At 42.5% G+C, this 21,083-nt stretch overlaps 2 protein-coding genes across 12 annotated transcripts in view; one reads left to right on the top strand and one right to left on the bottom strand.

The window, feature by feature from the left end:
- The first annotated feature begins 701 nt into the window (after nt 1–701).
- marchf7 (membrane-associated ring finger (C3HC4) 7) lies at nt 702–9,433 on the top strand. 11 transcript variants are annotated; one of them, XM_020712881.3, is made up of 12 exons: nt 702–824; nt 1,128–1,234; nt 2,214–2,420; nt 3,408–3,551; nt 3,692–3,863; nt 5,067–5,258; nt 5,366–6,506; nt 6,623–6,792; nt 6,869–6,972; nt 8,388–8,492; nt 8,669–8,717; nt 8,868–9,433. In XM_020712881.3, exons 3-12 carry the CDS (start codon nt 2,232–2,234, stop codon nt 8,957–8,959), a joined length of 2,358 nt encoding a protein of 785 aa, XP_020568540.1. In that variant the 5' UTR covers nt 702–824; nt 1,128–1,234; nt 2,214–2,231; the 3' UTR covers nt 8,960–9,433. The 11 variants fall into 11 exon arrangements, with proteins under 11 accessions (XP_020568540.1, XP_020568545.1, XP_011489019.1 ...); XM_020712886.3 differs by having other exon boundaries at nt 8,647–8,717; XM_011490717.4 differs by having other exon boundaries at nt 8,388–8,519.
- A 147-nt stretch (nt 9,434–9,580) lies between these two features.
- The window catches only part of ly75 (lymphocyte antigen 75), a 31,442-nt gene continuing 19,939 nt past the window's right edge, over nt 9,581–21,083 (bottom strand). Inside the window, exons 19-35 of the mRNA XM_011490700.4 lie at nt 20,224–20,288; nt 20,066–20,142; nt 18,977–19,107; nt 18,599–18,710; nt 17,460–17,620; nt 17,236–17,359; nt 16,312–16,529; nt 16,062–16,224; nt 15,419–15,580; nt 15,223–15,345; nt 14,902–15,087; nt 14,607–14,824; nt 14,316–14,523; nt 14,029–14,190; nt 13,779–13,895; nt 11,220–11,402; nt 9,581–10,753 (exon numbers count right to left, since the gene is read on the bottom strand). Coding sequence (XP_011489002.1) covers nt 10,581–10,753; nt 11,220–11,402; nt 13,779–13,895; nt 14,029–14,190; nt 14,316–14,523; nt 14,607–14,824; nt 14,902–15,087; nt 15,223–15,345; nt 15,419–15,580; nt 16,062–16,224; nt 16,312–16,529; nt 17,236–17,359; nt 17,460–17,620; nt 18,599–18,710; nt 18,977–19,107; nt 20,066–20,142; nt 20,224–20,288 — 2,583 coding nt within the window. The 3' untranslated portion in view covers nt 9,581–10,580. The remainder of the gene's footprint in view (nt 10,754–11,219; nt 11,403–13,778; nt 13,896–14,028; nt 14,191–14,315; nt 14,524–14,606; nt 14,825–14,901; nt 15,088–15,222; nt 15,346–15,418; nt 15,581–16,061; nt 16,225–16,311; nt 16,530–17,235; nt 17,360–17,459; nt 17,621–18,598; nt 18,711–18,976; nt 19,108–20,065; nt 20,143–20,223; nt 20,289–21,083) is intronic.

Here is a 21,083-nt window from a genome sequence, read left to right as displayed (position 1 = left end):
CTGTGCAAAGCTACACCGCTAAAGACGAGCTTTAGCTGTTATTTTTGTTAGAACTGAGCGACTTTACGAGCTAAATCGGGACAAGGAAGTGAAGACTTTAACCACTTCTGATTGGTCAGACTGATGACATGTGATTAAGCTCCCCAAGAATGATTGGTGGAGACAGTTAAAGGGACGGGACTTTTCCAAAATACAGCCGAAGGTGCAGCTGAATCGCGGTACTGTACAGTCATTCTTATCAAAATGTCTTTAATAAAATAAAATAAACGCAAAGAAAATGTATTTTACATCTTTTATATTCCTAACTCCTCAGTGTTTTATCAGGGCCTGTTTGGATGAACAGAGAGCTGAAATCCTGGAGATGGGAAATGTTTTTAGATCAGTTAATGAGGACAATTTCCCACGGCACACTTGACCATCTCCCACGACACACTAGTGTGCCGCGGCACACTGGTTGAAAAACACTGAGTTAGAGTATCGTGGAAATTCCTCCAAAGTGACATCGTTATATTACAAAATAACCACTATCCAACCAAATTACATATTTTTTATTTTTTATTATTGGTTATTGGTATTTTTAAGCAACAGACAGACCATTTTTTATTTTATTTTTTTAGAAAAAACAAAAATATTTTGGTGGAGGAAAACTTTATTGAACGGTGTTATGAATAAAGTTTTATACAAATCTTGCACAATCGCAGCATGGCCTGAACATTGAGCAGCCTTTTCAAGCCGCGCCCACCACGTCAACGCCAGACGCTCGACGTTGTGCGTAAACAGCGGCCAACAAAGACGCCATCGTCGCTGGTTTGCTTAAACAGAAGGTTCGTACCTAAGTGGGTTGAATTTATTTTATTTACTTTAATGCTGAAAACATTCCCATCGCATTTCTCATTTCTTTCTCTCATCGTCACTTTTAAACGTCAGGACGGACTGGATGGGTGTAGCTTAGCTGGGCTATCACCCGCTGTTGCTAAATATTATCGTCGATAAACGATCGAATTTTGTGACTTGCTTTTTACTCACTGGAGATTTTCCTTTTTCTATTTAAATTAATATTGTTAACGTCGTAGCTTGTAAAATTGTTAGGTTGTCTTCCGACACTATTTTTTTTCTTTTGTTTTCAGCTGGGAACAAGCAACAGTGACAAGCAGGAAGTGTTAACGGATACCTGCTAAGCTAGTGCTAAATCTTTAATCGCAAAGCAAATGTTGAAAAGAGGACGTGACTGAAGGTCAGTTTGGTTCCGCTTAAGTACACTTCACACTTACTTAAAACTGGAACATGGCCTTAAAAGACCAACCCGCTCCGCTGTAGGACTAGTAGTTCAGTTTAGCTAAATGGCCTTTTATTTATGAATCCGCCTTGGAAACAAACGCTTCTCTAAACTGCGCTATTAATTTATAGATCACCTCAAAATTAGTCTTTCAGACACACACACAACACAGTTTATTCGACGTAGCTATACAACCGCTCTAGCTCTGACGTAACCGTCTCTAACATGACTTTTAGGAATCTTTTAAAGTGTTTCGGAACCTTTCATCGCGTGTTTTTTTACATTTCCACATCGTTTCAGCCATAAAACCTACGTGGTTTGGCTAACTATTAAGCTAGGCGCTATTGTCTAGTAGTGAGCGTTTAAAATCCTCATTTAGTGGCTAACTCGCTTTTACTAATGTATTACTTGAAGATCTCACATCACCTTTACCACAGCTGGTATCGATCATCAACTATGGGTATTTTTATCAGAGCCGGGAGAATGTTTTAACTTGTTGTACTCGGATTCTCTTAAGCAATAAGGCTGAGTGTTGATATGTCTATCCTTGTTTGTGCAAGTGCTTATCCAAGAGTGTATTGCTGGTGTCATATTCATGTGACAGAGTTCATGGTTCCAGAAATAGGTGCAGTGGCTCTCACGCTAAGTTCAAGATGCTGCAGTGTGGCTTGGTTTGAGTGTTTACAGGGACAAATCAGACACCTCAGCATGCTGCTGCGCCCCTTCCTGCCTTGTTATTGAACAGACTGGGAACCTGCAGGCCGTCCAGCATTCAGTCAGTCAGTCTGTGCAGGGAATTATAAACTTCACCTCGTTTCATCACGGGATGGATGTTCATTTAAGAGAAGGCCGGCTTCCTGTTTGCAACCTTTGAGTTGCTTTTTAGACTCTGTTTTAGGGGTGAACGTAGTTTTGATTTTTAATCCTGACTTTCCAGGGTTCAAGAAAAACCACAATGGACTCCAGGTCTCGCAGACTTCCTTTCTGTCTCACCGGTTCAAGATCCTCCTACACATTCAGTCCACCCAGTCCACCCGTGTCCTCAACCTTGAGCTCCACCCGGCTGTACAGCAGGGAGACCATGCTAAGTAATGATCGCATCCCAAGAGCATCATCACCTTACAAGGCAGATATGGACAAACAGGTAAACTAATGACATTAAATTTAAGTTATTTGAGTCCAATTCCCTTTTTTTTAAACTGTATTTGTTTTCTCAGTGGATGCAAGTCTTCCGAAAGGCCTTTTTTTTGTTTCAAGTTTGAGCGTTTGAATAAATCTTTTTGGGATTTTGTTTGTTTTTCCTCTTGTTTTTCATGGATCTGTAACATTATTTGCTTAAAAAAAAAGAAAAGAAAGAAAGTGGAAACGCCAAAAAGCAAACATCTGCAGGACTTCTTGGTACTTATAAGTTCCACTGCATTTTTTACTGCTCTCCCAGTATAATTCTAGAAGGTAGACATTTAAATGACTGTACAGGATCTCTGTAAAGCACAGTACAGTAACTGATCAGTGCTGCAGCCGGCACTTTTGCAGATCTTTTTATAAGACAGCCTAGATTCCCTGTGTGTATTTTGGTCCTGCGTGCCATCAAAGTCCCTTTCAGAGGAAAGTAACACCATCTTCTGTGGGACTTTCAGACGGTTTCTGTTTCCCCCCCCCACAAGTCCTGATGTTGAAATTTATGCTTATTAAATACTAGAATAGTCAGCCATAGTTATTTTTTTTAATCATTTATTTTACTTTTCTGGTCTTTAAAAATGTTAAAGCAATTAAATAAAAAGAATTGTTTTCTATAACCCAAATAGAAGTGTCAAGTGTCATGAATCAAATAAAGGGCAGGTTCAGGCATTTGTTTTAGTGAAGCAGAGATCACACCTTAGCTTTGTTTTAAAGTGTACCAACCTGTTTTTTAATGCTTCACTAAATGTTTCCAGGGACTCACTTGGTAAATCTGGATCGTGGCCTTGAGCATAGCTTGCGAAAGGCTTTATTTTCATTTATACTTTTGCTGTAGGATTGTAAGAGTGTAAAATCACAAACGATGGTCTTTTTATTATAATCATCCGTGAGCATCTTAACCCATCATGTTCTCTTGAGCATCAATTGAAAGTTACACTTTTTTTTTTTCAAGACTTCACGTCTTTTGAGTTCATCGCGAGATTACAGCAGCGCTGACACTCGCTCCAGCGGCTGGAAACTGCCATCTTTGACGTCCTCCACCAGATCCTACGACCGATCCTGGGCAGAACCATCCTACACTAGTAGGAGCAAAATGGTATCAAGGTTTCTGGCATTTTGCTCAACATGAAGAAAAGTAGCAGTATTGTTTTTTTGTGTTCGTTTTAGTAGATTAACACACTTCAGAACTTTCTTTTATTAGTACTATTTCCATTTTATATTGTGTGTTTGCTTCAGACTAACTCTGAGGAGAGGCTGGGGACACGATCTGGTCTGTTGAATGCCAGCGATGATGCTGATTCCAAAAGGGCTAAGCTTTCCTACAGTAACAGAGGACTGTACCCAAGAACAGCCAGCACCTCAATGACAGCATCCACCTATTTCAACAGTGCTGTGGGCAGCAGCAGAGGTACGGAACGCCTCGCTTGTCGGTATTAAAGTCTCACTCATTGTCCTTTGATGCATTTTAAACACATAGTTTCTGCAGAGCGACAGGAGTTCATTAGAAATTCATCTGAGTTGTTGCGGGGCTGTCGGCGCTTTTTTACACTCTTCTGCTAGCTTACAGCCCCTCACAACCCCAACACTACATTACCGTTGCAACAAAAATGGCGAGCTATCCAGTTTTAAGCCGGACACCAGCTCTGGCAAGGAAACCAAAGACGTGCATGGATCTATTCTTCTATGGGTGGATGTATTTGAATGGGGCGGAGCAGTGAGACTTTGGCCCGCCTATTGCAGTGTCTGTGTCACAACTACAAGCTTTTTTCAATGACAGTTTTTCATCTCCTGATTCACAACCATTTGAATAAAGACATGGTCAGAAGTTCAGTTTTAAGCTTAAATTCTTACATATTTGTCCCCCGTCGTGAGGAAAATGCAACAAGAACACGTTCAAAGTTTTTTTTCTTCCAAACTTACCTTTTTTATTTTGGGTGTTATCACACCTTTTTTAGTTTAATTAAAACGAGCCAAAGTTGTTTTTAGTCTGGACGAAGTGTACATGGGTGAATATACTCATACAGACACTTTGGTCCAAACAAGGATCTACTTGGACTCCTTTGGTTTGCTAACAGCGTGAGATTGAACAGGTCCTGATCCGGCCAAAGTCCAAAAAGATCGTCAACCTTATTTGGGACTGACGAGCGGCGAGTTCGCCTTCTCCTCAGCACCGATGCTGGACGGCCACTCTCCTTACATCAACCATCCCTCAGCCCCCATTAGACATGGCAAAGGAGCTGGCAGAAGGAGTTGAAACAGACTTTGAAGCTGACACTCTTGAAATTCCAAACTATTTTCAGAAATGTGTCGTTTTTTAACAGGAATAATTATCCAGACAAGGGCAACACACCGGACTTCCCATCGTTTTTCTAAACTGGCCTTGCTCTGCCTTCATGATCGGGTGCAGCAATCTTTACACGCAAGAACATGGAAACAAAAGAGAAGCAGAGCGGCAGACCTTTCTGCTGTGAAAACACCTTTTGACTTTCTCGTATAGAAGTTGTGATCTCTGAAGAGGTTTTAGTTTGTGCAATGCTAAAGTATATATGTATAAAGAAGTTTAATTACATTTCTGTGAGTAGTTTTTTTGTATAGTTGTTTTTCTTCATAGGTGGCGGTGAGAAACTGAGCGATCCTCTGGATTCATCTTCATCTCGGAGTTCAAATCATTTGTTCTCCCAGCCGTCATCTTCCTCCCCGAAGACTCTGTTGTCAAGGCGAGAGCAAGAAGTGAAGGATGAGGCCAGCCTTTCACGCTTGAGAGAGCGAAGAGTCCGGACTCCTGGATTGGTTCCCTCCCTGTGTAAGCATGTCTCTGGGTGCTGACAGGAGCCGCTCTCACAGGTTTTTTTAGAGTCAATGCAGAGCTGAGAATGTTGGGTAACTCACTCCTCCCTTCTCTGATTTCAGATCAGACAGACCGGGTGATGTCCACATATGCACAAGGAGCACGCCCAAAAGAAACTGCCTACACTTCCTCTTCTCTCTCCTCCTCTTCCTCCTCCTCCACAGTGAGAGACGGCTCCCTGAATCGTCACATGTCCTCCTCCACTCCTCAGAGGGCGTCTCCTCTGGTGCACAACTTCAGCAGCAGAGCTGCCGCTCATTTCACCAGCAGCTCACCCACTCGCTACTCATCTCGGCAACAAACAAGAACCGCTGAATCATCCGGCGTTACCTCTTCCTACTCCTCCCCTCCTTGGCACACCCCTCCCCTGGCCAGACCCGAACCCGTGCCCTCAAGGTCAAATTCGGATGTCGGAGAGCCAGAAGGCCGGAGCTCAACCCGTCGACTTCTGTCGCGCCTGTTTTCACGAAGATCGAGCCAAGACTCTTCGAGCGGCTCTTCCAGTGTTCGCTCTCTTGACGATGACGGTCCTTCCACCTCCGGGGAGTCTGTGGACAGCGATGAGGGGGTCCGAACCTCGGGAGCGGTTCCTGACACTGGAGGCTCTGATACGGCCCTGGGGAGCCTCAGGAATCGTAGGGCAGACCTCTCCACCACCCAGGGAGGCAACAGCTACAACAGTGGCCCACCTCGGCCCACACGGGCAACATGGAGAGAGCAGGTTGTTGGTGGAGGGAGCAGCAACAGCAGCGGGAGGTGGAGTCCATCTTGGCTTTCCTCCTCCCTTCGTGGCCGCTGTCCACCTCTCCTCTCTCGTTTGAGAAGGCACGCTAGACAAGGAAGCTCCCATTCAGCATCGGGCTCAGGAGAAGACTCCAGCCAAACTTTACTGAGAAGATGGGACCAACATCAGTCATCCCAAGAGGAGGATGAAGAGGACGAGGAGGAGGAAGAAGAGGACGATGACGTGGAAGGAGCAGTTGGTAGGGAGGCTCTGTCTGCTGGCCGTGCCTGCAGGCCGGAGCGGGAAAGCTTACCAGAAGTGGAAGATGCCCCCGTCCCGTATTTGCCCCGATCCAGAGCTGGGCTGTTTGAAAGAATCACTGCATCCATGGTCCAGCTGGGAGATGCAGAGAGTAAGCCAGAAGATCCCAAAAGCATTTCCAGCAGGGATGAAGCAAAACTGCTGAAAATCAAAGAAAGGTAGAGGCGCCTTTAACACTGTCGGCTCATCCTGGCTGATCAGTTCAGGTTTTAATAAATGCAGCCGATTGTCAGCGGTTTTCTAACAAATCAAAGAAACTGGTTTTCCATCTCAGACTGCTGCTGGAGGACTCGGATGAGGAAGAGGGGGACCTGTGCCGCATTTGCCAGATGGGGGAGGAGTCTTCGTCCAACCCCCTGATTCAGCCTTGTCGCTGCACAGGCAGCCTGCAGTACGTCCACCAGGAATGCATCAAAAGGTGGCTTCGCTCAAAAATCAGCTCAGGTGAGCACAGCTCTGTTCTGCTAGGAAAACCATCCGACTGCCGCTGTGATTCAAAGCTCATTTATTTTGTCGTCAGGTACAAACCTTGAGGCCATCACCACCTGTGAACTCTGCAAGGAGAAGTTACGCTTGAACATCGACAACTTTGACATTCATGAGTTGTACAGGACACACGTGCAAGTACGTCATTTTGCTTCTTTTCATTAAAATCCATTTTAAATTTCAATAAATGCGATCCATCTTTTCAGGTTTTTGTTGTGGTCAGTGTCATGTGACTGCATCAGTAGATCCTGCTGAACAGGGTTTTACTTTAGAGTCATCTTTAAAATGCTTTTCTATCCATTTTCTCAACATGCTTTCTCCTCATTCAAAGAACTATGATTTTGACTAAATCAGTTAAAGGACAGCAATTAAATAGACAGCATGTAGGAAAAGGAAGTCTGTCAGAGGTCTGTAATGTTGATCATAGATACACTTCAACTGTGAGGGACAGAATGGGGGAAAAAAAGAACTTATTTTATTTCTTTAAGATTTTCTTTTGTCCTTAAATATCCTTGATATTAGCCCTTACTAACAAGTATAAATAGGTAGCATACCTACCTATTAAAGCATCAAGATGATGAACCTCGAGGTCTGGAGGTTATCAGCTGTGTTCCATTAAGCCGTGTTCACACCAGGCATGTGACGCGTGTTCAGGAGGGGGCTAAACACAGGCTTTTGAGCATGCATTTAATTCAGTTCAATTTTATGGGATCCTCCCCAGGACAGACAGGCGATGTACCGGGACTCTTGGAGAAGAATTAGCTTATGTAGCTCTACAACTACATGTTTGGATAGTCCAGCAGATGAGCTTCACCCAGATGGGTTAAAGGGACGGCTGGGAGCGCGAGACGAGCCAGAGGCAGCGTCCACAACAAAGTGTAGGAGCAGTGGGAAAGATGAATCGCACTGCAATAAACAGAGGCATGGAGAACTAGATGATGAATAAATGATCAATAATAGAGGAGAGAAGAAGTAGATCAGAATAGAGGACAGAACCCCAGTGCACCATACTTTCCCTAGCTTCTGGTTAGGGTTAAGCATAGGGGTCAGGGCGAGGCTTAAATGTAGGTTGGACAGAGGAGAGTTGTCAGTGGTCTGTGGGTACAGTCGTGGATAGATTGTAGTGCAGGTGGGATCTGCACTACAATATTTATGTGGCTGCAATGGGACCAGATCATCCTTTGAAGTGTGTGGGGTGTAAGAACCGGGTCAGGTCCTAGATGGGTTGGGATGCAGGCAGGATCTGGAGCAGCCTTCTAACAACTAATTGTTACGGTTAAATTAACTTCAAACATCCTATTGAGTCTGAAAACGCTCATAGAAACTATCATAGCTACGCATGAATGCTAGAGTTCTGCACGCCAAAGCCTGAAATCGTACGTTCATTGGAAGTGACTCTTTAACACTCTTTACAAGCTTTACTGACTTTGGAGCATTACAGATTGATCAACCACTTTAATTTAAACTAAATTTCACACATCTGCTTTAATAAAAAAAGCAATATTTAATAGTGTCTGTGATGTCAAAGTTCTTTTTTTTTGGTCTCTTTCCAGTCTGAGTACGATGAGTTCATCAGCAGTGGTCTGTATCTGGTGGTGCTGCTGCACTTCTGTGAGCAGAGGTTCTCTGATGTGCTTGGAGCGGTGGATGCAGCAGGGGTGAGAACGCACTCGACCAATACTTGTGTAAATACACTTAAGATTTTCATGCTTTAAATCAGTTGATCATACTCTGTAGGACTTTCTCTGCAAAGACAGTTCAGAAATGTTTGATTAATAAAGTTTTGTTTGGTTTTTTTGGGGGAAAAAATAGACGCTTTTCTTTTCCTCACCAGTTATTCAACCTGGTGAGAATTCTTCATGAACACATGGACAATCTTGAAAGTATGTTTCGTATTTCCTCGCAGCTTTTGCTGCAAGTAGACTTTTTCCACTTTCACCCTGCAAAGCATAGTTTTGCTTAAAGTTATACTTTGCAGTGGGACAAATCCCAGAAATCCCTGCAAAGCGTGACTTGATGTTCCTGCCTTCCAGTTCCTCACGAAGAGAGCGACGAGGAGGCGCATGACGGCAGACCATCGGTGGACTTCTCCGACTTGGACGATGACCTGGAGGAGGAATACTAACTATGGGAGCAACATAAAGAGTGGCACATGTGATCTGGCAGGTGGAAGGTGCTTTGACAGTTTAAGTGCAGGAAAACATTTGCTGCCAGAGGCTTTTTGCAGATATGCGAATTAGAAATTCATCACATTTGTAAAACAGTTTCTTTGATTCAAACCACTATTTCTTTTTCTCCAAAAAAAAATGCACTTTATTCAACATGCAAGTCTTTCTAATGGTCATACCATAAGTGCTTTTCATGGTTAATCAGAAGGACAACTGTGACGTGTGACGGGAACGTTGATTGTGGTGGACACTTGAAGACCATACTTTTGGGATGATTTGGGGGGGAGGGGGGCGGTTATTCCATGTTTTCCTTAGAACTTTTCCTGTTTTACCTCTCACCCCTTTAAAATACGCTCTTGTTTCATAAATGTTTCTCAAAATCTGGTTTCATGCTTTTAAGTTTGCGAATAAAGTTGTTGACAAAACTGCCATCAAGTCTCATTTGGGTTTCAAACTCAGCAGCACTTCAGGGAGTCTGACTTCATTCATGTGTAAGGATGTTAAGCTCATGCATATCATGGTAATAACACTCTGATCTTAACCGTCTAGTAAGTGTTAAAAAAAACAGAAAAACAGTGTAAAGAAGATTTATTTATTGAAAGTTTGGCGTACCTGATTAAAGCTGAGAGACAAATAGGAGTGATTAGCTTAAAACATGTTATGGCAGTCATGAAAGTAAAATGCAGGCACTTGACATAGCAAGCATATTTGGTTCACTCTTAAGTTATAAAACCTCCTATTTACAAACAGTGCAATCGGGAAAAAAAAACTTCACTTTGTGCTTCAACATGTTGCAGGAACTGTTCTCCCTCACAATTTTAAAGTGCATGCTTGGATCAGTAGTCGTGGGCGTAGAACAGATGCTCATGAATGAACACAGTTTGGGCGTAAGACTGTTTCCTGCTATTAAAGCTGGATCATAAGGCCGCAAAAGTCAACGCTTTCCTTTTCTATAATCATCTCATTTATCACCCAAAGGTAAAAAGTATAAATTAGCTCAAATCTGATTGTTTGTCTCATTTGCCAAAAAAACTTGTCAGCTGGTAAACTTTGGTTTGGAAAATTCAAACAAAGGACAGGAAGGAAAAAATGACAGGGGGATATTATTGGCTGCTGAAATCGACAAACTTCGCTTTTCCTTTGAAGCGTCGATGGATGACCTGCAGCTAAGTTGAATGTTCCTCCTTCGTGGCCATCTTCCAGTGTCATCAGCTGGAGACAAAACACTTCAATCGGAAGCTCTGATTCAAATCGATTGCTGTGCACGGCCAGCGCCGTGAATTCCTCTGATCATCATACAGTGTGAACGGCACGCTACGTTTCGGACAGTTTGACGTCAGCTCATGCATCAGTGCAACGTTTATGGAGTCACCTCGAGCCCTTCTAGAGAGAGAAAAAACTCAAATCTCACATGAGAAAATACTGCCAGCCATTGACATTCACTATTTACAGTTTAAAAACCAAGTTCAGCAGGAAAAAGAAGGAAAAAAACAAACAAGGGAAGTTTGGATGTGTGAAAGTAAAACGCACGTGAGGCAGGCCTATCGATATTCCCTGAGGCTGATTAGCCGAGCAAGCTCAGTCAGCATCTGTTATTATGCTGGTGCCGTCTGACTGGTCCAGGGTCCTCTGGTAGCGGATAGTGGGGATGAAATAATGTCGTTTTTTCTTGATGATATAGGCGATGGTAAGCACCAGAGCGATGAAGACCACGATGAAGAGACCCAGTGCCACAGGCGAGCCTGCAGACTCTGAGGAGCAAAGACAATGACCATCAGCGACTCATTTTCTAGAAAACAACTTGGACAAAGTGGCGTAAAATGCACGGAATAGAAAGTACTAAAAGATGCTCAACCAGGGGTCTGCAGCCTTTATTTACCGCTACAAGAGCCATTTGGGCCGAATTCTTACATTCCAAAACTCAACAAAAGCCCCAAAGGAAAAATAATACATTATTCATGTTTCTCCTTCATTGATAGAACGTAGCACAAGAAATTATTGATATTAAAGTTATATTTGATTCTAGAAACCAATTTGAACTTCTTTCACTTTTGACAGGAGTGCATATTCCTTTGAAAAGAAAATACTTTCTTCCAAACCAAAGGAAACAAAAGGGCCGTGTGTGGCTCTGCAGACCCCTGATCTAAACCTTTAAAGGAAAACACTCAAAAAGCTAAGTGTCTCAAAACGGCGATCTTTTCCAGCGCTTCTACTCACCCGCTTGAGTTTTGCACACAACCCGACTCCTGCTAGACTTGCAGCTGACCAGATTCCAGACCCCGCCATCTGCTGCCATCATGATGGCACAGGGGGGCTCCACGCTCTTCCCGGAAAGAGTCGCCTCCGACTTCCAGTTACTGTAAGCCAGATCTGAGCCATCCTGCCAGGAAAGCGGCTTACCTGAGACGGGGAAAAGAAAAGATGATGACAACGGGGAAAAAGGGATCTCTAACCTGAGTGCTGACTATACTAAAAAAAACAAGTTGGTTCGGCTTTAAAGCTGTTGTTCTCCAGCTACAAACTAAGGAGGAGGTTACATATTAATGAAATCAGCTGTAAACACAAAAATGTGAGCAAACCTCACTCTCGTTTGTATTCCAGTCAAAGCTTTATATCCTGTTTATTAAGGTCAACATGTTATCATTGGTTTGGTAGATCGCTAATGGAAATGTAAAAAGGAACAAATTGGAAACTAAGTCACAAAATGAGCAGACTGAAAAAGGATCTTTGCTCACCTCTGCATTTTTACTATGTAAGGTGAGACATTTTTTCATAAAAGCTGAGGGCAATTATGGGGATAGAGCCCCCCCCTCACCTTCTGATTTTACTGGAAAATGTGTTTGTATGTGAAAATGCAATAAAGAAAAGTTTAAAGGCTAATTCAAGAGCGTTTCAAATTATTTGTACAGTTCTGAAAAATGAGTATAACTTTATAATTGTAAGATTTAACTAAAGCAGGGGTGGCTAACACATGGCCCTCTGCCTCTTATCATATTTTCTATATACCGTACTTACTCACGACCATAAGGTGCACTTAAAAGTCTTAAACTTTTTCCAAAATGTACGGGGCGCCCTGTGGTGCGGCCCTAATGTGTTGTTGCGTGACTTCGGTAAAGTCGACGTAGGAGAGGACGGCACGAGAATGGTAAGGAGGGAAGTGAGGATGTGAAAGAAGAACCCCCCCTCCCCATAGTACAACGGTGCAGGTATGTGCATAATGCAGAACAACATCGTTTTGGAAACCCTGAAAATGACGCCTGCAAAGACACACGGTTTTGAAGCACATTTTAAACTGCTAGCGATCAGCTACGCAGAGGAACATGGGAATCGAGCAGCTGCTACAGAATTCCAGATGAATGAATCCATGGTTCGCAAGTGGAGGAAGCTGGAAAACGAACTCCGACCAGATAAGAAGACACAGCTGAGTTTCCGCGGAAACAAGGCGAGGTGGCCCATGTTGGAAGATCGACTCGAGGGCAGCAACTTTCAGCTGATCACGACGAAAAGCTGTCCATCTTTCGCTACTTTAACTGGGACGCAGTGCCGGGCGAGTTACGATTTGTGAATGGATTGTAGATGCTTGGGCTAACGTGTCTGCTTGCACTGTTCTTCGAGCTTACAGAAAAGCCGGCATCATTCATGAGTAGCCGCACGGCAACGAGACGGACTCTGACAATGAAAGGGAAGTTGCCGTGTTTGATAGAAATTTAGACCAGCTGTTCATTTTAGATACAGAAGATGAAGACGTTTGGATGCTGATTGATGACTACAAAAATAAATCACAACCAACTCAGTTTTCCTCCTGCTGCCTTTTTTAAAACACACACTAGCGTGCATGTTTTAACGTTAAATACAGAAAAAAACACCCATAACTGAAACTGCATCCTTTAATCCAGAGCTGTTGTATTGTAAGGAGAGGAGTGTGTTATTGAAAATAATGTGGTTTTCATTGTGTGTTTGTGTGTGTATGTCTAGGCAGGTCAGTATGTGGTGTGGTGTGATCTGATCGGGATTAATGAAAATGAGGAAAGCTGAACGCATTCTGTACAGGAGACACGGCAATGAAGAGATTGATTGACAAGGTCAACAGCCAATCAGGATGCAGAACACAGTGTGCTAAAAAGGAAAAATAAAAAGCACATAAAATTGCAAAAAAAAAAAACAAAAAAAAAAAACAGCAAGACTGGGAAACTGGCGTTTTTACGAGGTAACACTGTATTTCCAACACAAAATTTTACTTTTTAATTCAAAAATTCATTCAGGTCTGGACGTGAAAAAATCCACGTAAAACATAAAAACTTGTAATTTCTGATAAACAAATATTCTTATGATCAGTCACAAGTTTTCTATTTTACTTTATTTTTACGTGATTATTTTTAGCTTTTTTCATTAGCTCCCAAGTGATTTGCCATAAACTGAAACTGTATTAGAATCAAATTTTGTAGAAAAATAGCTAATAATTAGATTATCTAATTAGAATATCTTTAGCTTTCACCTTGAACACTGATTTAAATTCTAAGCTTTATTTATCCAGAAAAGACCGATTAAGAACCGTATTGTAATTTTCCACTGTGGCCTGGCAGAAGGCAAGACCTTTTGTAAAAGGGAAAGAAAAGGGAACAGACAAACAACATCTGCAAAAAAGACAAACTAAGACTAGCATAATCAGTGTCATCCATTAAGTGAACACACATTTATCCTTATAAATATATAAATAAGGATGAAAAACACACCAGAGTCTGTTTTTCATTCTGAAAATGATGGGGTCTACTGTACCTTGGGAATCCAGTTTTACGCTGAGCCATATCTGGGTGGTGATGAGGAAGTCGTCATTGAGGTACTTGGCCAAAAAGTCATTCTCTTCCTTGGTTTTGATGGTCAGCAGCTGAGCCTCTGTCAGCAGATCAAGAAAACAACAACAGATTAGGAGTCTGGTGCTCACGTGAAGGAAATCGCTTCAGGTTTTGTCAAAACATTACCAGCACCCCTCAATGGGCTGAAATAAGTGAATATTCCACAGACCTACCCATTTTCTGACAGATGGCATTGGCCTCCTCCATGTTGTAGACTGAGTAGTTGTAAAACATCATGTCAAATGCGTAACAGTGGTCCTGATGCTGAACCCAACTGGACTCTCCTTTGCTTTGAGGACAGCGGTTGTTTTCTGGAGCGGTTTTCAGTTTGGCCCCTGGGTTCATCGTCAAACAAAGGTTAGTTAGTAAAATACCATTGCTGCTCTTTCCTTTAGCCTGCCGTTAACAGGCTGACCCCTCGCCATACTAAGACTGAGCAAAAAACAAGCTGTGGCCTCACTTTGGGTGGGGGTGGTGACGGCGGTGGTGTAGCAGATGGCGCCGTCCATCACAGTATTGCAGCTGGTGTTCATCCAGGTTCCGTTCGGCGAGATGAAGACACAGCTAGGCTCCAGCTGGCCCGAGCTGGAGCCCCCCTGCGCGCCAAAGCCGTTGTGAGAGTAGTCGAACTTTGTCCCATCAGACCACCCGTAGGCCCCGCTACTGACCTGCAGGAAACACACAAGACAGGTGGGATGATGTCACGTTTCAGAAAACACCTTTCTCAGATTTGGTGGCAGGAGATCCTTACATTCGAAAGGCCTATCCACAGCTTGAAGCCATCCGTTTTAGCGAGTAGCTTAATATGAGAGTTGTGCTTGAAGTCGTGGATGCTCGCCAGGTGGCCGCCATGCTGGCTACACTCTTGCACAGCCTGGTACCAATTTAGCCTTCTGGTCAAAACCTCATAGGTTAAGCTGCCGTAGTGTTGGAAGTCTTTAGCCGATCGGTTGTACTCCTGTTTGACTTCTTCAAAATCAAGAACAAAGACAGGACTTTTCTTCAGCCGTGCTCGTGGAGAGGAGCAAAATGGTGATTTCTTTTACCATTATCCAGCTTGCAGCTCACAATAGTCTTCTGCTTGAACTCTGCATAATTATTTTCGCTTGTGATGAGGATCCAGGTGCCGTCAGTAGTGAGACCAGCCATGAAGGAGGAATCCAAGTATGGCCGGCCTCTTGCCCACTTGGAATACTGGACAATGGTGCCGTCGTACCACCGCGTCTGGTTATCTGGAGCAGAGAAAAAGAGGTGATAAAGGCAAAACTTCAACACACAAAAAAGCCCGGACAAATGTTGGCATAAAATGATTTAACATTATAGCTGTAACAGATAAAAATCCAAAACCCAAACAGTAAATTACAAACCAACGTCATCTTTGAATATTCCCAGCCAGACGAACTGAACCAAGGACTGGAAGTTTTGGAGCGTGCTCCGAACGAACTCGTTCTCCTCTTCGTTCCGAATGGTGAGGATGTCAGCATCTGGATCTGCAGGTGATGACAGTGCGATGAGCAGAGGCGGCGCTTTCGCTTCGGGAAGCGTCTCACAGCAAACCCTTACGGAGTTTGGTGCAGGTGTCGCCGATTTGGTCACTCTGAAACGAGTCCCATCTTGACGGTACCAGCTGAAAGGTGTAGCAGTTCTTCCCCCAGGGGATCCAGTTGGGTCCATTCCTGGTATGAGGACACTTCACAGAGGTCTGCCTGGGAGGGATGTTGGGACCTGTAACATTGACATCCAGAAGTCAGACATTGAATTTCACTTTTCTTTCTGCTTTTTTTCTTTCTTTTTGGTAAAAGAAATGCAGTAAAGAGCCTTTTAAACTGTCACAAACGTTAATTTACACTCCTCTAAAATATTCTAGAACAATAAAAGGAGGATTTTTCAGGCACTACTCAACGTTCAGATCTCATTTGTGCTCTCTCAAGGGAAACGATTCAAAGTTTCCTCTGCAAGATTTTTTACACCCTGTTGCCAAAATGAACTGAAAATCAGGGTTTAAGTGGTGCAGGGTTTCAATGTTTGAATGTTTCCAGACAGTTCCTGCTTCATTTTGAGAAGTAACAACTTTGTGTTTGTGCTACTTTTTCAAAACTCTTAGAAGAAGTTTGTTTTATAGTTTTGTATTATTATGATCTGCTGTTTTCACGCTTGTGTGTGGAAACAATCAGTCACATGACAGAAATTGCTGGTGCTGCCTTACTGTTTGGTTTGTAGCAGATGGCCCCACCGAGTTCCTCCAAACACTCGGTGGCTTTCCAGAAGCCGTCAGTGTCCAAGTACACGCAGAAGCCTTCGCTGGCCTCAGGAGACCAGCGACTGTACACGGTGTGACTGTGGTCCGCCCACACGAAGTTCAGTCCACCCTGAGCACGAGGCGAGGAAAGATCTCAGCAAATTATAACAACTGCAACAATTAACCGAAACCGTGGTGCTGTCCTTCCAACACTTACGTCTTTACTGTGAAGGCCGATCCACATGGGAGTTTGGGCCTGGCTCACGTAGACACTGAGGGAGGACTGCACCAAGACATCCGACACGCTCGACAGATTCATTCCAAGACGCTTGCATTCATGCAGAGCCTCGAACCAGGTGAGATTCTGGAAAATCAACTGGAAGGTCTGGCCGTTCACTTTGAAAAGCTCTTTAGAGACAACAGGCTCCACTTTATCTGAAGAGGGAAGAATGAAGGATTAAAAAAAAACATTTTAATTTAGTGTTCCATTGATGCAAAGTGTGAAATCCAGCAATCACCGCATGAAATTTTGTTTTCCAAGGAGTAAGATTTCATTAAATCTGACACTAACTTGAACAGATTGAACAGCAAACACCCAAGCAATAAAAATAACCAATAAAAAATAGTTTAACTAACTTCCTGTGGTCTTACCGTGCCAGGGTCTTAAGCTACGTTCACACCTCCCTCTACAAAGCACATTCAAATGGCCATTTCCAATGAAAGTCTATGTAAACATGGCCACTGAATGCACATTGCAAGTTAAACCAGGTCAACTTTGACCAATCAGAGACTTGTTTGAACAGTGATCATGGAGAACTGCGGTTTGTATCTGGCCGTAATTATATGTATATCGGTTAAGAGCTGTGACCAAAAAAAAAACCTGGAGCAAGATTCATGAGATTGGCACTGCTTCAACATTTCATACAAAGCCTCTTCCAACTGTAGATGGAGGACATGTAAAAGTAAACTTCAGAAAAAGAAGAAGAAGAAGCCCCTCCCTGCTTGTCCAGTGTGAACACTGAATGAGCATTCATAAACACACTTTTGGCGCGTTCCTGAATGTGTGTCACATACGTAGCTTTAGTGTTCTGGCAAAAACATGCTCTTACATAAATCAAAGCATTGAAACGGGACTAATTACCGGCATAATGTTGGCAGATTCCCAGACTCTGCGGCAGGTTGCAGGAAGAATAATCCCAGGTGCCCAGCATTTCCGAGCTGCCGTTATTGATCAGGAACACGCACATGTCCAAACTCTCCAGATTCTAAAAACAGTGGGGAAAAAAACAAAGTAATGCAGAGTCTGACAACATCAGTCAGTGTTTGCTCCTAAGAGGAAAAGACAGTAGAGTTAGAGGAACTTACTATGGGGTTTATGTCTCTCTGCATGCCCAGAAGCAAGGGGTTGAAATTCAAGTAGGTAATTGGCGATTGGTCAACCCACGAGCTCTCACCTGGACGGATTTTCAGGCCGATCCATATTTTGCCCATATTCTTCATCTTTGGCAGGAGGGTGCTGATGAAGTCTAAAACACACAGATGCGGACATGAAAACCCCCAAGTCAGATCTAAGTTCCTATCTGCCTTTCAGCTTCCACTGCTGTGCACGTTCTTGTAACATTCTGATTTATTTTCTTAAAAAACAAGCGCTTTTCCTATTTCGGTCAACATTTGTTTAGATAATCTGTCTTTAGGATCTTTATGGCGTTCCCTCATTTATCAGAGTTTAGGTTCTAAAAATAACCTGCAATAGGTGAAATCCACAAAGTAGGATTCCAGATGTTTTAAACCCTGTGCTATCTTGTGGGGTCCAGATGACCCCACTCCCAACGTTAACATGCCTCCAAGGCACTTTAACATTGGGAGTTGGGTCATCTAGACCCACTAGACAGTGCGCTGAACCTTTTTTCTTCAATGATTTATGATCTTTACTGGTGTCCATGGATTACATGAAATCCTCTTCACCTTTATCCACCTTTGTCATGGTAGGGAGAACACGTCAATGTAAGGGTGGGGTCATTTTGACCCCACAAGATAGCACTAGGGTTAAGGCTGTAAAACCCTTCACTACACACTTAATAAACTTTTCTTAGACAGACATGAACATTTTCACACTTTTAAAACCCTCATAGAAAAATAGGTCCAGTATTACAGAAAGAAAACAAAGAATTGATCACGATTGAAGAATTATGTAACTCTGGAAAGTTGAATGCATTTTACAACAGGAGACACGTCACGGTGGGATTGACTCACAACAGCCAATCAGGACGCAAAACACAGTTTCCCGGTTATGAAAAAGCAAGAAAAATAGCACTGAAACAAAATCAGCAAAACAGTGAAAGGTGAACCTCAATGTACCGAGGGAACACTGTATTTCCTATGTAGCTTCAGAATTGACTTCTTATTTTTTTTTTTAAATTGGATCAAACTTGTAAACATTTTTCACATAAAATAAAAATGAAATAAAGTTTTAGGATTGTGCAAAAACAAAGGAGAGTCCTCACCTTGTTCCACCTGATCTGCTATTGTGACCAGCGTTCCCCCTACAGACTGGCAATCGTCATTGGCAGCTTTAAACGGTTTTGGCTCATCAGGTTTCACCATCAGTGTGTAGCACTGGAAAACACAAGTGAGGTTGGACCCGGTTAAAGCATTGATGCATTTATGATCCGAGTTCAATAAGCTCTGTGATATGGCAGACTATAAATCATTTTTATGATCAAACCTCTGCTCTTACTTTCAGATATTTCTTAAGTTTCACCACAGGAGTTGTGGGAAATCTATTTTGAAGAGTAACACATATCATCTCCCAGTGATTTGGACAGATTAGGAGCTAATCTGTAGCTGGATGCCTCGCATCAAACAAGGAGGAAGTCTCTGACCTTATTTCTGAAGGGCAGCGCGTTGGCTTTACAGGACGTTCCTCCAGGCTGAGGGATCAGGGGGTTTCTCTCCACTGATGTGATGTTGTGTCGTTCACACACAAAGGGAAATTGCTGCAGGCAGCTCAACTCTGCAACGAATGAGCGACAAAGGGCGGATAGCAGGTTAAAACATTTGATCAGCATGCAAAGATGTAACTCTAACTTGTCTTCTCAAACTCCTGACAACACTAGCAACGGACTTTTTCTTTTCTTTTCTTTTAGCAATTCAAAACGAACTTCTGAACTTCATTTTAAAAAGCAAAGTTTGAACAGGTTGCACCCACAACAGCCTATGGTTAGTTATTTAGGTTTACAAAAAACCAGGAAACACCATAAAACGTTTTATTTTGGTAAAAAATATTTTCAATTGACTAAATCTATTATAAACTACGATGGCAAATATAAGGAAAAGTCATGAAACTACCTCCACCCTAACCAACTTATAAAAATCAGTGCTTTTCTTTTGAAAGAGCTTTGATTCTCCTGAAATTTTTTTTAAAGTCAATTTCCTCAAACACATTTTCTGCTTCTCCTTAAAGACCCACTCCAATGACAATTGTGTTTTTTAGCACGTTCTTTTAGCATTTTTCTCATGATGGAGGACATTATTAAAGAAAATGAATCTTAAAATTGCATTCCTGGTGGGATTTCTTTACTCAAATTGTTGTGAATCTGGAGCCGACCGAAAAAGATGGCGTTTGAAAAAACGTTCGTGCTCAGCACATGTAAACAGATGGATGACGGGTAGTAGAGACAGGCTCTCCGCGCCAACAGGTCCATCCACATCTCAGAGGCAAATTTCTAAAGAACTACAGCCACAGTGAATTACTGCCGCTCTGCAGAAACTGTATCCTAGAAAGTGACTCAGGTTTCTGTATTTTGGCTAAAAACGGCACAATTATAATCAAAAGACCACTTTTAAGGCTTTTGTAACAGATCAAAAGATGATCGGTGTGGGACTTGAAGCAGTTGAGCTCAGTTGCTTATTCCTTGAGGACATGTTACGTTTTCTACCCTCTTTAGCCTTCAAATTGATGTGTGACTCACGTGATAGGGTATTATCCGGACTGAGGGCGGTGCATCGACCCAATAAGGAGAAGTGATCGGAGGACCTTTGGGTGTAGCTGGAAAGTACAGCAGAAAGAGTTCTTATTTGGATGTGGCAGCTTGCATTTGTGAAAAAGCATGCGTGTGCGTTGGCTTACGACGAAGCGAAGCCTCGAGCACTCTGCCTCATGTCGATCCACCAGTTTTGTTTGCTGTCCGCCAACTGTTGATAACAAGCACACACAGAGGGGTCGTTTTTTTGGGAACTTTTTGAAGCGCCTAAAGAGATTCCAACAGTTTACAGAATAGAGTCATTTCCTCTGGACTTATGACAGTCAATCATCTGGAATATACAGGATTTTACCTTGGAAAAATCTGTGAATGAACTAAAGATTTCCACAGAAAAGGAGCAAAGAAAAACTCAACTGATAGAAAAACTGTCTAAGGCAGAGGAATCAAAATTAAGGCCTAAAGGTCTCCTGTCCCGCTTCTTGGTGGAGCTCACCTGATCCAGATAACCAGCAGCAGCTAAGTACCTTGGAAAACAAGCAAGGCAGCAGCTCATTGAGGTCTAATTGAAGGAAATTCTTCAGATTTTCCATTGTTATGACAATATTATTAAAATAAAACACTTCAAGAAGTTCCAGATTTTAGTGTTAGGAATTAGCTTGGCTACTCTACTAGTTCCTAAATCTGTTTTTTTAATGTTCTCATTGGAAGCAGAAGGCCAGACGATTCAGTGCGATGTCTTACAGGTCTGCTGGTCTAAATGTGAAAGATTTCTATAGTTACTACAGTAATATTCTGTACATTTATCTTTTAAATATAACTCAAAATGAAAATATTTAATGAATAGATAGTATCAACAGAATCTAAATGACAATTTATAGGAGAAAATGACTTTCTAGTATGATAAAACTTTCTTTTTCATATCAGTGTTGTCTCTTTTGAGACTCTTATGCTCATTCTGACTTTATCATTAAGATCCATCCAGATATACAGTAATGAAGGTCATTGA

Source organism: Oryzias latipes, chromosome 3 (assembly GCF_053564925.1).
Source record: "Oryzias latipes strain Hd-rR chromosome 3, Olatipes_Hd-rR_3.1".
Classification (NCBI taxonomy): Eukaryota; Metazoa; Chordata; class Actinopteri; order Beloniformes; family Adrianichthyidae; genus Oryzias; species Oryzias latipes.
The sequence above is the reverse complement of the archived record's forward strand: the minus strand, read 5'-3'. Positions and strand labels throughout refer to the sequence as shown.

Excerpts from the sequence above, each read along its gene's own strand:
- marchf7 (XM_078944315.1), top strand. The coding sequence starts at position 2,232 with ATGGACTCCAGGTCTCGCAGACTTCCTTTCTGTCTCACCGGTTCAAGA. Across the intron at positions 2,421-3,407 it reads AGGCAGATATGGACAAACAG|ACTTCACGTCTTTTGAGTTC; the intron begins GTAAACTAATGA and ends TTTTTTTTCAAG. Across the intron at positions 3,552-3,691 it reads ACACTAGTAGGAGCAAAATG|ACTAACTCTGAGGAGAGGCT; the intron begins GTATCAAGGTTT and ends TGTTTGCTTCAG.